Here is a 14,933-nt window from a genome sequence, read left to right as displayed (position 1 = left end):
TTGCTAACCAATCAGCACCTCTTTCGCCAGTAGTATAAATTGTTATGAATGGCTGAATTCACATTCTTGCATTTTTTCTAAGGGGTGCAAAACAAAAACCTTCAACAATTCATCTCACATTTCAGGTAGGTTTAAATTTTGTACTGCTAAGTAACTGATGATTGAAACGAAAATGCCAGAAAATGTTCTTTTAAAATTACGAAGGAGTTATACTGCTGCAGAAAAGTGGGCCTCTTGATCGACATTTAATCTAACGTGGGAATGCTTGATTCTGAACTATATTGGAGCTTTTGTGAATGACAACATTTTCAACAAAAACATCTGTGCATGTCTAGCTTCACACTTTATCTAAGCAAAAGAATAACTTATGACCTAAAATCTAAAAGAGTAATTGCAAACAAAAAGTGTAGTGTTTACAAAACATAGTTATTGGAATTGTTTTCTCCATTATCGATGTATTGAACTCCACTATTATCCACAACACTTAAATCTACTGAAGTTAATGCTAAAAGGAGCACTAGTTGAAGTTTAGGAAAGTTTTATGAATTTGAGAAAACAAAGAATTGCATTTTTGCAAGGAAGCCTTACCTGGCAGGAGATACATGTTAGAAATCTAGGCATAATCATCCGAAAGCTGCCACAAAATAGCAAGTTAATTTTGTAGAATTTGAAAATGAACAACTGAAAAAATATGGAAGTATTTCACATTCTTCTCTTTCAGAATTCCAAATTATGCTAGACGCTATATTTACTGCGAGGCCATTAAAGCTGGCACTGAAAAAGAATGGAACTTTGCATGGACACTTTACCAGAATTCATCACAAGATGATGAAGGATTACTGTCTGCTATGGGTTGTAGTCGAGAACCATGGATTCTATCCAGGTATTAGCTTTCCAGCAGATAGCAATGGAACAATCCTGTGTGATTTCTTAACATTATTTGTCTTTATCACTTTCCAGTATCCTTGCACTGGATAATATGCTCCTTGCTGGTGGATTTGCGGGGAGGGGCACCCAAAATCCACTGCCTACCTGCACGGCCTTGCCACCTCTACAGTTATATGTGGGATAGGATAGCCATTGGGATACCTGTCCACCCTTCAGCCAATTGAAGATCTTAACTGAGCAATTAATGACTAATTAAGTGCCTCATTCTGCTACCACAAATATTCTACATATGGTGTGGAGTCATGCTGTATGGGAAGCCTAGAAATATTAGCTGTGCAAGCTAACATTGGACAAGTCATAGAAAGAAAACTTCACCTACCTTCCCCAGCCCCACCCCTCCTCTCTCTATTTATTTCAGATCTCCCTTCCCCCTCCCCCATTTCTAAAGAAGGGTCCCAACCTGAAATGTCAGCTTTCCTGCTCCTCTGATGCTGCCTGGCCTGCTGTGTTCCTCCAGCTCCACACTGTGTTATCTCTTCTTTCTGAGCCTGCTGGGAGATGTTAAATGATACGTGGCAGACACTGGGAGCAGAAACATGTTCCCCCTCAATCTTTGGCTAAGGTGGAACACTAGGAACATATTGTCCCCATATATCCGGCACCATTAAATCCAGCTCCTTTTGTGGCAATAGTGATCTTATTTCAAAAGTTATATCCCATAATTTTTGTAAAAAATCCCCTTACTCATTATTGATTCATTAGCATTGTTTTTTGAATAATCCTTTAGAATGGCAGTAAGGACACAATCAACTTAATTACTCAGTTTTTAAGTAGACCCTGGACCAATCTCAATTCAGGAAGGAATCATAAGGCATCAATTAATATTCTGAAGAGAGGGGCACTGGACCAGAAACGTTAAGTCTGTTTTCTCTCCAAAGGTGCTGCCAGACCTATTGAGTTTCTCCAGGAATTTGTTTTTGTTTGTGAATTCATGTGCCATAGGTCCGTGGCAATTGCCCATTTGTTAATTGTCCAGGGAGCCCAGTGTTTGGTGTTAATCTTTACTCATTGATTTTGAACAAAATTATAGACCTATTAAAATAATGTGACTTTAAAAAGTTACAAAATTGGAAATTGATGGAAAAACTCAGCAGGTCTTGTGGCACCTGTGGAAGGAAAGCAAAGTCAACATTTTGCATCCAGTGACCCTTTCTTCTAAAAAGTTCATCACTCCCCTTCTGTGGCAGCCATTTGTGACCTGTTAACAATTGCAAAGTGGCATAATATTTAATTTTAAATCTTTATCTAAGGCAAAAATATAGCCTTGAGAAACATCCTAGCATTGCAATAGTAGAAAGCATATAAATATATGTAAGGGATAGATTTTTTTTGACAGGTAACCTCATTGTGTGGTAGAAGTCACAAATGTCAATCAAGCATTTGTCTAATCTTCAAATCATACTCTAAATTAGTTTGGTTTTGCATCAGTTGTAAAGGTTCACAACACCATCCCTAATTAATATAAATATATATTTATACACGTACTGATTAAATTTGATGTAGTCTTGGGGTTCCAAATGTTCTGGAAGTAAGTTGTTCTGTAAATGTAACTCAACATGACAAGTTGGTTCTGATATAACATCGCCTAATGTTACACAACAGCCTATACACAGGATTAAATTAAATGGCAGGTAATTATCTATTGAACCCATTAGCAATAATGGTATCACAAAAGAATCATCAAAAGAAGTATACAGTTTTTTAATTAAGTTACACTAATCTCAAACTTTCAAAGAATACAGGCAAAAAAAAGTTTCCTACAGTAATTTGAGTAAAGGTACTCGAGCATGTGGGATAGATGAAAGTGTAGTTGTAAGACAGCCCATGTACAGAAGGTGGAGCACAGCTCATTTTGGTAACACACAGTCTACCAAGGTCAAAGCAGCAGAACAGTGGAGGAGAACTGTCATAAAAAAAGAACGCAAGCCATAAAGATTTGCAAACTGTTTATTTGAAAACTAAAATACACACCCGAATCCCGAAGCAAGTTTTCATCCCTCACCTGTCGACAAAGTTTTTTGACCCTCTCCCACTGAGCTAATTTTTATTGGCCCCCCACGGCTAAGCAGACTTTCAGCCCTAAATTGTTTGTATCTTGGCTGATTACTCTTTATCCCCATCCCTCTTTGAAAATATTACAGTAAAGTTTATGAAAAAAAATGAACTCAGGTAGACAGGTCAGCGTAGAATCTAATGCAGAAATCTTCATTCAGCAAGAAAGAAAGTGGGAGAACAGTTACTTTGGATCAGCTCAATTGGACAACTGAAATATATTATTGAGGAAAGTAGGTTGTCTCTGAGCCCTGTGAAGTAACATGACATTATATCAAACATAGGCAGGAAGCCTCCTGCTGATTATGACCTACCAACGTACTCTCAGCTAATGAAACAGTTCTGCTCCATGTTGAACACCAATTGGAAGAAGCAGTGAGGGTGGTGAGTGTACAGCAGGCGTTTGGCTAATCAAATCAAACAGTGTATTATTCACAATATGCAAAGTACAATATCCATCACCAAGAATTTCTCACCTATACAAACTGAGCTTGCTGGGTCCGAAAGGGCATTGCTGCTATACTGGGCTTGTGGCAGGTAGTAAGCGAGGTGACAGCCTAGAGATATTACCACTGGGCTGTTAATTCAGAGACCCAGATAATGTTCTGGGGTTCCAGGTTCGAATCCTGCCATGGCAGAATCCAATAAAAATCTGGAATCCATTTTCAATTGCTGGGAAAAACCTGGTCACTAATAACCTTTAGGGAAGGAAACTGCCGGCCTTACTTGGTCTGACCTACATGGGACTCCAGACCCGCAGCAGTGTGATTGACTCCTAATTGCCTTCTGGGCAATTAGGGATGGGCAATAAATGCTGGCCTAGCGAGTGATGCTCTCATCCTGTGAATGATTAAAAGGGAGGGAACAAAAGACAGCGAAAAGTCTACTCACAAATGCATCTGTCTATGACATTATCAAGTAGAAGTGAGCACCCCATTGTCTTGTTGAGTTGAAGTCCTGTCTTCACATTGAGGATACCCTCCATTGTGTGCGCTATCACTGTGCTAGATGAGATCAGATCTACCAACTCAAAAATGAACATTTATGAGATGCTGTTGGCCATCAGCACTGTATCAGAACAGTATTGAACCACAAACTTGAACATCATTGTCCCCATGTTCCCCACTCTGCCATCACCATCAAGCCAAGAGATCAACACTGTTTCAATCAAGAGTTCAGGAGATCATGCCAGGAGCAGCACCAGGCATGGAATAGGTATGATTAAATGATCCCACAAATACCATATCAGCTCTGCCGCCCTATCACATCCAATCATGAATGTTGTTGGACAGCTAAACAACTAATAGAAGATGGAGGGTCCATAAATATCGCCAGCCTCAATGATGAGACAGCCCAAAGGCCAAAGCAGAAGTATTTGCAACACCATACAGCAAGAGGTGCTGAGTCAATAGTTCCAGTATTGAGAAAACTCTGGAATTTACCCAACAATATGGGAAAAGGCCCAAATATGTCCTTCCCACAAAAAGCAGGAAAAGTCCAACCCAGCCAATTTTCACTCAATTAACTGACTGTCAAACACCAGTAAAATGGTGTACAATGTCATCACAGTATTATCAAGAAGCACCTGCAAGGAAATGACATGCTCACTGACACTCAGTTGTATTCCAACAGGGCCATTCGGCTCATGACCTTGTGATAGCCTTGGTCCAAACATGAACAAAAGAGCTGAACTCCAGAAAAACAATGAGAGTGACTGTCTTTGACAACAATACAACATTTATTCATGTATGGCATGAAGGAGTTCTAGCAAATTTGGAGTCAAAAGGAATGCAGGGATTGCTCTCTGCTGGTTGGAGTCATACCTGGCACAAAAGGAAGATGGTAATAATGGTTGGAAGTCAGCCATCTGAGCCCCAGGACATCTCTGCAGGGCTTCCTCAGGGTAGTGTCTATCTTCAGCTGCTTCATCAATGACCTTCCATCCATCATAAGGTCAGAATTGGGGATGTTCACTGATGATTGCACAATGTTCAGCACCATTCATGACACCTCAGATACTGAAGCAGTCCATGTCCATATGCAATAAGACCGTGACAATATCCAGGCTTGATCTGACAAGTGGCAAGTACAGTCGCACAACACAAATGCCAGGTGATGACCATCTGATGCGCGAGAGAATCTGATCATTCCCTTTGAATTTCAGCATCAACAACATTCAAAAGTCTTGACACAGTTTAGGTCAAAGCAACCTGTTAGATTGGTAACTCATCCACAAATTTCAACCTTCACTCTCTCTACCTCCAATACACAGTGATAACTGTGTTTACCAGCTCCAGGATGTATAACAGCAACTCACTCAGGCTTCTTCGATAACGCCATCCAAATCCATGACCTTGATCACCTGAAGGACAGAAGCAGTAGATGCATGGAAATGCCATCTCTTGCAAATTCCCTTCCAAGTCAGACATCATCCTGATTCGGAAATATATTGCTATTCCTTCACTGTTGCCAGATCAAAATTCTGGAACTCCTGACCTGACAACACTTTTTATGTCCCTACACCCCAATGATTACAGCAGTTCAAAAACCCAGCTCACAACTACCTTCTCTAGGATAATTAAGGATGGGCAAAAAATGATGAATACCTATATCCTATTAACAAACTTTAAGAAATTTGTATGAATTATGATTTAAATATATTTTGCATGATATTGTATTTCATAGAATTTTAGTATTATCATGACATATTTAGGAATTACTAGCCTTCAATATCAGCAGGCAAAGCCACAGGAAATAATGTATCTTTAAAGAGATACTGTAAACCCTTGAAATTTTGTAAATTTCCATAATGCCAAGTTAGATATTTGATTATTGTTCTACCTTTGTATGTGACAGGATTGAGGACAGGGCCTTTACACAGCTCCAGTCATGAATTACTTAATTTGATTTAGGTTTAGATTTTATTGTCACGTGTACTCAAGTATAGGGTACAAGAGTACAGTAGAAAGTACAATGTCGCCACACATGGCACCATCTTAGGTACAAAATCTTAGTTACAGAAACATAGAAACAAAGAAATAGGTTTAAAAAGTTCAGCATTACAATCTTCTTAGCATTAAAGTAGGAAAGTAAAGAAATAAAGTTAAAATGTCAAACATTACAATCCTTGCTTGAGCCATAGGCCTGCAGATGCTCCAAGCTGGGCTTCCCCAAGAGGGCTGACTCACCCCTGCTCTGGGCGTGCTTTCACCTGCACTGGGCTAAGACCCAACCAGGTATGCCAGGCTTCGCGCTGCTCGCAAGGCTTTGGTGCTGACTGCCTCATCACCACTGACCACTGCTTAAGAATAGATATGAGTGTCTCACTAAGCATAGAGAATATAATTTTCAACATTTATTTTTTCAGATATTTGCACTATACTCTGGATGAGTTAACAGTCTCTCAGAAGCATTCATATAGAGTTTATCAGTCGGTGGCAGAAAATCCAATTGGTTGGCCTTTAGTATGGAACTTCTTAAGAGCAAACTGGAATAGTATTAATACTAAGTAAGTCAACAAGTTTTATCTGTCACCTGCTTTTGATCCATTTGCACATAATTTTAACAAATACAGCTAAATATTTCCATTAACAAGGTGTAGAGCTGGATGAACACAGTAGGCCAAGCAGCATCAGAGGCGCAGGAAGGCTGAAGGGTCGGGCCCAGAAACTTCAGCCTTCCTGCTCCTCTGATGCTGCTTGGCCTGCTGTGTTCATCCAGCTCTACACCTTGTTATCTCAGATTCTCTGCCATCTGTAGTTCCTGCTATCTCTAAATACTTCTATTTACAGATTGCATCAATTACTTAATAGTGATGGGTCATGTGTGAAAATCTGCTTCAGAATTCTGTTTATATATTGATGCAGCAGGAAAGAATTTCCAATTCTGGATTCAGCAGTGCTTGTTACAATATTGACTCAATGGGCAGAAATTCACTGCCAAGTGCAGAATTAAAATTTTGATATAAAAACTTAGAAATATGGAAATATCTGCAGCAGCAGAGGAGGTCATTCAGCCCATTGTGTTTCTACCCATCTTAAACCCTCTTTCCAGGTCTCAGTTTGTAGGCATGTTGGCTACAAGTGCATATTCAGGTATATTTTACATGCAAGAGGGGTTCTATCTCTGCTCTCCTTTCAAGCAATAACATCCAGACCACCAGCACTCAATGGGCAATAGACTTTCTCAAATCCCCTCAAATTCTTCTGTTAATTGCTTTGAATGTATGTCATTTCATTTTTAAGGAACTTGAGAGGAAAGGGCTGCACATTGTTTCCAAGGGAATTCATCTGTCATTTCTTTGAAGTCTTCACAGCTCAAACTCTGAAACGTTGTGACATATTTCCATTTCTAACATTAACCACCTTAGGTGCCTCTGAGAAAGCCTGTTCATGTGGTGTTGAGTTGTCAGCCAGTTTGCATTGAACAATCAAGACTAGTAGGCACTATGTTAACTTCGTCCAAACTAGTTACATGTAAAATTGCCAGCAACAGTAGTTTGAAATTTTCATTCCTAGTGTCCAAAGGGGATGCAAATCCAGGTCTTGATGGTGAATAGCTACTGTCTACAGTAATTTAAATTGGGCTTTTCGGGTTCACAGCATGTCTTACAATGCTTCATACAAATGAATAATGCAAAATGAGATAAATGACCAGTTTTGATTGAATGAAATTGCTTAAGAAAAGGTATGGCCAAAGTATCAGAAAGTCTCCCTGCACCCCTTCAAATAGTATATGGGACCTTTTCTGCCTGCTTAGCAACAGCTCTATGCCTGTTTAAAAATACCGCACTTCCAGCAACGCAATGATTCCTCAATATTGCTTTGAAGCATGAATTTATATTATGTATTAAAATCCTGGGTAAGATTTGGAGGCACAACCTTCTGATTCCGGTGCAAAAAAATTACTAAGTGAGGCAAGACAAATTAACAATATTCTTTACATATGATTATTATTATTGTATTAATATTTCAAATTACCTTTGTCCTTATTTTAGCTCTACTTATCACCTTGAACTGATAACTTTACTTCAAGTAGTTGGTGAAGGGCTCCTAACTGATTTTGGATTACAAGAGGTATGAAAATTTAACATAAGCTTTGCAAATATATATGCTGTACTATTGCTACTATTGAATACAGTATTTAAAAATAGCCTAAATGTCTCTTAAAACAATAATTAACATCACAGCATAAATCTGTCAATTTGATTTGACTTATTGTTTGATTTGATTTATTGTTGTCACATGTACCTAAGTACAGTGAAAAGTTTTGTTTTGCTTGCAGTACAGGCAGATCATAGCATACAAGGACATACAGATCATAGAGATAGTAAGAACTGCTGATGCTGGAGTCTGAGATAACACAGTGTGGAGCTGGAGGAATATCAGAGCAGCATCTGGAGCAGCATCAGAGGAGCAGGAAAGCTGACATTTCGGGTCAGGACCCTTCCAGCTCCACACTGTGTTATCTCATACAGATCATAGGGTGTTTAGACAGAGTCAGGCATATCAAGTTACGGCTGCACAGGAGGTGCGCAAAGCACGATCAACGTTAGATTTGAAATTAGAGAGGTCATTACTGAGAATTGAGCTTTAAAAGTGAGGAACAGTTGTAAGAAATGTGAGAATAAGTTCTGCTGTAGGGAGCTCACAAAGAGTCACCCAGTGTCAGCGTCATCTTGAATCCAGTAAAACCTTAGCCTAAGCATAGCAAGATCGTGTAGTATTGGAGAAGGCTACAGATGGAGGGATGGATGGACCTATGAATGAATTTAAACATGAGGGTGTATTCTAAATTTGAGGTATTGGGAAACAAGAGCCAATGTAAGTCCTTTAAAATATAAGTGTTGAACAACTGGGAAAATCCAGCAGAGGAATCACACAATGCAGTTTTAGAGGATCAAAAACTTCACAGAGGGAGTGGTGGATGGGAGATGACCAGAACAGTGGTACAATAGATATATCTGAAAGTGAGATAGGCATGGAGGGTTTCAGCAGCAGATGAACAGAGCTGGGGCAGAACCCTTAAGGTAGGAAAAGCATTGTCTTTGCCAAGTACTTATGTTGCTGAGATGACTAAGAGTACAGCAGGGTGGAAAAATCCACTTCATACTGATTAATGTAAGTTTTCTCAAGAAATCCAAAACAAAACAATAATTGTCAATGTTCTATTACATGTTCATGTGTTTCTATGACAGCTATTCCCAAATTTGTATCTTTCTTTTACAGTTTAAATTATTCCTGAACAGTACCATTGATGAAGGAGAATGGGCAGATATGGTTGAACAGATCATTGATCTCTCACAGGATCTTTTGAATTGGAAGAAGAAGATTCACACCGAAGTTCACAATTGGTTAAGTGAATACATACCTGCAGACTAAATCAGCACCAAAATTCAGGAACATAGTAAAGGTCCATTGGCTCAAACAAGACTGTTATTTTCTCATGAATCAATCCCAACCACCTAATTTGCACTATATCTTTCATGTTTTCTTTCTCCAAAGGTTTCTTTAACTTATTTGTACTGATAACTTCAATCACCTTTCCTGTTAGGCGACTGCACAATTCTAGTATTAGTTGAGAGTAGAAGATATGCTTGACTTCTATTCCAGATATAAAAGCTCAATTTTAACTTGTTCACCAGTATATATGTCTTCACTTCAATAAAGAAAAACAAACTGGCACGAACATTATTTGGCAGAATGTTACTGGCCCTGGAGAGGTAGGAATTGAGGTGGCCTGGGGAAGGCTTTGTATATGGAATGTGGCTGCACTAGGTCAGCTTCTTGTTGTCTTCCCACCTTCGACCAATGTTACCAGATGCTGACAGCAGGAACCATCAGCAGTTGACAGATTACCAACAATTAGTTAACGACCAACTGACAATTGTTTTACTGCATTTTCCAACTGCTTGGAGCCATCTGTGTAGCAGCTGAGGAAGTTGAGGAAGCTATCAGACATGGTTGAGGAATGTTCATGGGGACAATGTGGCAGCTTTGTGGTCACAACAAAGGCTCTCCATTCAAGGTGTGTACTATCAAAGGCTAAGCTTCATGGAGATGTCCAAGTACAAATGTAATATGCTGGAGGGGGAGTTGATGCCAATGGGAAGTGATGGACATCCAGTAACTTCAAAGGTGATGTTTGTACTTAAAAGATTTTGCTCGTGATTCATTCCTGGTACCATGTGGCTCCATCAGTTAGCAGCCCTTTGCTGCAAAAACGGCATGTGCCGTGAAGCTGGCCCATATATCCAGTTCACAATCAATAGGACCAGTCAGGCCTAGACAGGAGTTACTTTGGGGCCCTGGCTGAAATTTCCTCAGGTGCAACAAGTTATTGGCTGTATTCATATGGTCATTAAAGCTGCCTCAGAATCTGTGAACAGGAAAGTGTTCCAGTCCCTCAAATCATTTGTGACCACTGTGACAGATCAGACATGTCCCAAATGCCTCAATTGTTCAGGCCAGCATGCCTTCATGCTGATTGTAGGGAACGAGGATTATTCCCTGAGGTCACGGCTTCTGACCCCTGTATACAACCTGAACACAGGACACATAAAACTTCTATTATATGACTACAAGGGCCACCATCAAGTAGGTCATTGGCCTTTCGAAAGGTTTAAATGTCTCTGAAGACATCAAGAAGACATTTGATTCAACTTCAAGGACATCCGGTACATTGCAGAACCTGTTGCTCCACTGGGAGTATGGCTAGGCACTGAGTAAGCCCCATCCTTACAGGAAGAGGGAGATAAAAACAAGGCACCTCAATATATGCCAACTGAGGGGCCCAGCACATAGGTTAGTGACATGCACAGCAGGATACATTTATGACTCTTTGATCACCAGACATTTCACTTGAGGACAAGTGCACAGGGCTCCCAAGTCAACCACTTCTTTGCCAGAGAAAGGCCGGCTGACAGTTTATCAGAAATACTTTGCATCTCTCTATAACATGTGGTCGTACATGTAAGTCCTATCAACACAGATGCTCATGATGCCCTTAATATTACATACCATCCAACGATTTGATTCCACATCTGGTCACTATAAACTGTCGTTTAAAATTAAAAATGTGAGCCTTTATACATTGAATGTCAAGCACTTTAACTCTCATTAAATATGAAGTGCTACTGCAGTTAACAAATTATTCTCATTCGGTCAAACTATAAGTGTAAGTTCCCCCATCCAATCATGCATTCACTTGCAAACATTTCTATCAGTATTACTGCTGCACCAGATGCTGAGATGAGTGTTGCCTGCTGCCTTTCTTGCTCCAGTGAATTAGCTGGCAATAGTTTGCAACTTTGGGGGCCTGACACATTAGAGTCACCTGTATCTGTGCAGGTTTCACATCAGTCATCAGACCAGCATGCAACTTTTATATCACCATCAAATGGCCAAGGATTTACCTTTGATGATCAAAGCACTTTGTAATGAGTCTCCATTACCTTCTGCTTGCCCTCCCTGAGCCTTTTCAGATCCCTCAAGCCTCAATTGTTTGGTTTCAATGCCTGCCAGCAGTCATTCCCCCTACCCCTCACCTCAGCTCACTCCACAGACCTACAGGATCAGGCAACATTATGAGCATTCGTGCAAAGTCCATTGCAGTGCTTTGTTCCATGTACCTTTCCATAAGGGTTATCATTTGTGATTGGAACTTCACAGCCTCTGAAAACTTTACAGATTTCCCAATGTTGCTGAAGCATCGACTTCTTTGCTGATGATACCCGGAGCTTGTCATCTGCACGGTGCTGTGCACTAGTGGATCTCTCCTCACTTTAGCGGCTACACCTGCCACTGCCTCCCCTTCTCCTCCTGCATGTTTGTGCTGACCAGATTGTTATGCCCATTCCACACTTTATGGCACTTCTGTCCTGGTCATTCTAAGAAAGTGTAAATGTGTAGCATAGTGCCACTAGGAGGGCATGGTGTAGCAGCCATTCAGCAATCTGAATGTAGCATTCACCCATCACTAATCATACAGTTTAAAGAACTGGGTTCCTCATGTAGATTTTGGTGCTTGCTATTGCCTCTTACCTCAGCCCATATGTCCTGGGTAGTTTCTAATTCATGCCCGGGCTTCCATTTTCCCATGTTAAATGCTTCTCACTCTTTCAAACTGCAGCAGGTAATTACGTTTCTTCCAGCACAGGATCTGTGTTCTTACAACATCCACTTCATTGCTTATGCAGCAACTCCAGGTATGCTTTCTGGCTGAGACCAGCTGCCTTCTCTGCTCAACTGTTGGAATCTTGGAGCGACCCCAAAAGTTGAAAACCCAACTCCTTTACTGTTATACAGAATGTTCTTTGCCGTTCTCCTCTGTTAACATTGTCTATGATTAAATGAGCAGGGCTACACACAGTATCTTAGATGCATTGATCAATGCCTTAAATTGCAACAAAATTACCTCTTTTAGTCATGCAAAATCCAGAATTTTGCCATTTTATCTGCAGTTGTGCATTCTACTTATTGTTTCTTAGATTTATCAATTATAATTCCAAAGAATCTTTTTCTTGACAGCACTCTCCATTTCACATACATTCATTCTTTAGACTCTTGGTCTTGTATAAACCAGTTCAAAATTTAATTGAATCTATTATGTACAGGTTAAAATCGTTCTGACTCTGACAAACGTTTTCCTTAATCCATCACCCCATGTTCTTGTCACCTCCAGGGTTCTCTTCCATTTCTGCTGCAAGATTCCAAACCTACCTTTCCCTGTAAACTCCAGCACTTAGCCTCATGGGACTGCCTGCAGTCCCAGTGGTGACCAGTGATCCCAGTGGTGCTACTGGAACTAGAGCTGCCAGCCAATCAGAGGCGGCAGTGTTTCCCAAGTGTGTGACTGAAGTTCTGCCTCCAGCCAATTAAAACACCACCCAGTGTTCTGTAGCTGCGAGGCACTAGGCATCAATAGGGGCAAAGATCTAGTCTTTTCTGTTTTTTTTAAATACAATTTTCCATCTAGCAGTATATATATTCCATAGTTTATTGCCTTATAATAATATAAATGTGTTGAAAGTTTTCTGAAAATCTGAGTAAATGCTATCAACATATTCATTTTGGTCTCTGTGCCATTAATTTCTTCTAAAGGTCCCAGCAAGTTAAATAGGGAATATCTCTGCTTTCATAATCAATATTAAATTGTACTTTGTCAAGTTTCCAGCAACCAGAGGTTATATTTTACTTTCTTCTTTTGTTTTCATTGAAGAATAAAACCGATGTTGTCCACTTTACAAATGCATTTATTTATTGCCCTGCTTAATAGAAGAAACCATATTCTAGAAATTACATTAGTAAATAAACACTTATTGACATAGCCATGAAATTCCCATAAGCCTCACCTACCAGGAGCTACCAGCCTCTGTGTGGGCAACAGAGCTTCATTATTTGGCTGCACCCAGGATGGCTGGAGCTGCTTCCTGTATTACACCCACCCAAGGCCCAGGATCAAAAATTGATCCAGGCACTTGCAAGAAATGGTGGGTGGGTGGTTGCAAAATAGCTATATTGGCAGCAAGGGCAGGGGCATGACTCTCAGCAAGATGCCTCTCCCTAGTCTCCACAATGCTGGGTTCCTCAATCATGCACTGAGTGCCTTACAATGGAAGAGTCTCTCCAGCCTCCCCCAAAAATCTCCAAGCATCCTTGACTGGGTTTATGTTCTGAATTTGCGCTTAACGAGCACCCCACCCCATCTTCCTGTTTGATTAGATGCTCTTCCTGCCACCAAATCCACCATTCAAGAGGATATTAAATTTCCTGTAGTTTGAAAACTGCTTTCCTGCTACTTACTTTATATTGTCTAGCTCTTTCATTGTTGTTATAATATCCCATTGTTCCTATTGTGCATATCACTGGCAGAGCTTTGCAATGTAGCAAGGAACCTAGGGATAATTTTAGCATTTGCCAATTGTATAAATGGGGAGATATCAGATTGACCACTGTTACACACCTCTCCTGATTTATGTGTCCTTTGAAGTCTAGAGAGAAGAAAATTAATGAGATGTATAACAGGCAACTGATCTATGTAGCTTGTTTACATGTTCACCAAAAATTAAACTTACCTGTCTCATCAAAAATATCCCTGATTCCTTACTTCTAATTTTCTGATAAGCTGTTTACCACATGCAATATCTACCAGTGGTGTGGAGTCTCAGAAAATGTATTTAATTCAGCTATGTTTTCCTTCTATTCCTGAAAAAATGAATATGAAATAAGAATTGAATAACTTTCCTGTTTGCCCGATCATTTTGTATTTTGTTTACCAAATGTATAAATGAAAAATCTTTATCTTTACTTGAGGTATTCCCACAACAGTAATTTTGATGTTTCATCTGCCAAATTTCTTTCACTTGTTTTTGCATGTTTTTATAGTATACTTATACTGTATAATATGCTGAACAAGCACCAAGAAACATTGAATTAAAATTCACTTCAAATTGTATCTTTATTGTATTTTTATTATCAAAGACACTGTATCTTCTTGAAATTCTGTACAGGAAGTGATTTTAAAAGTATATTTATTGAGCATCCACAGTTTATACTGTTGATGAATGGTTTTTCAATCTTAGGAATCAATAATAGGTACAGTATCTATTGTAAAGGACTACTGTAATTAAAGTATTTTAACAAAGTAAAATATTACTGACGAAAAGTTCAGTTTATAAAGTGTCATTTTTGTGCACATAATAGCTAATGTTCATTTACAAAACAAAGCTAGAAAGATTGAATTCTGACAGTGAATATAGTGAGTATTGATTTAAACTTTAATACATAACACTTTTGTATTAGCTTTTCTATTTTAAACTTGAATTTTCCTACAAGCATTTCTATTGACCTTTTCGTAAAATAAGCAGAATCTTGAACTCAGCCCAGCACATTCAGCTTCAAATTCCAGCAATGCCAAGAGTGAACTTCTCCGAT

General features: G+C 39.5%; 1 protein-coding gene across 1 annotated transcript in view; it reads left to right on the top strand.

Moving 5' to 3' along the window:
• The window catches only part of LOC109935276 (aminopeptidase Q-like), a 116,978-nt gene extending 102,367 nt beyond the window's left edge, over positions 1 to 14,611 (top strand). Inside the window, exons 15-18 of the mRNA XM_048593618.1 lie at positions 722 to 883; positions 6,368 to 6,508; positions 7,997 to 8,075; positions 9,228 to 14,611. Coding sequence (XP_048449575.1) covers positions 722 to 883; positions 6,368 to 6,508; positions 7,997 to 8,075; positions 9,228 to 9,380 — 535 coding nt within the window. The 3' untranslated portion in view covers positions 9,381 to 14,611. The remainder of the gene's footprint in view (positions 1 to 721; positions 884 to 6,367; positions 6,509 to 7,996; positions 8,076 to 9,227) is intronic.
• The last annotated feature ends 322 nt before the right edge of the window (positions 14,612 to 14,933 follow it).

This window comes from Rhincodon typus, chromosome 3 (genome assembly GCF_021869965.1).
Source record: "Rhincodon typus isolate 14 chromosome 3, sRhiTyp1.1, whole genome shotgun sequence".
In the NCBI taxonomy this organism is placed as follows: Eukaryota; Metazoa; Chordata; class Chondrichthyes; order Orectolobiformes; family Rhincodontidae; genus Rhincodon; species Rhincodon typus.
Note: the sequence above shows the minus strand (reverse complement) of the source record. Positions and strands in the feature narration are given on the sequence as shown.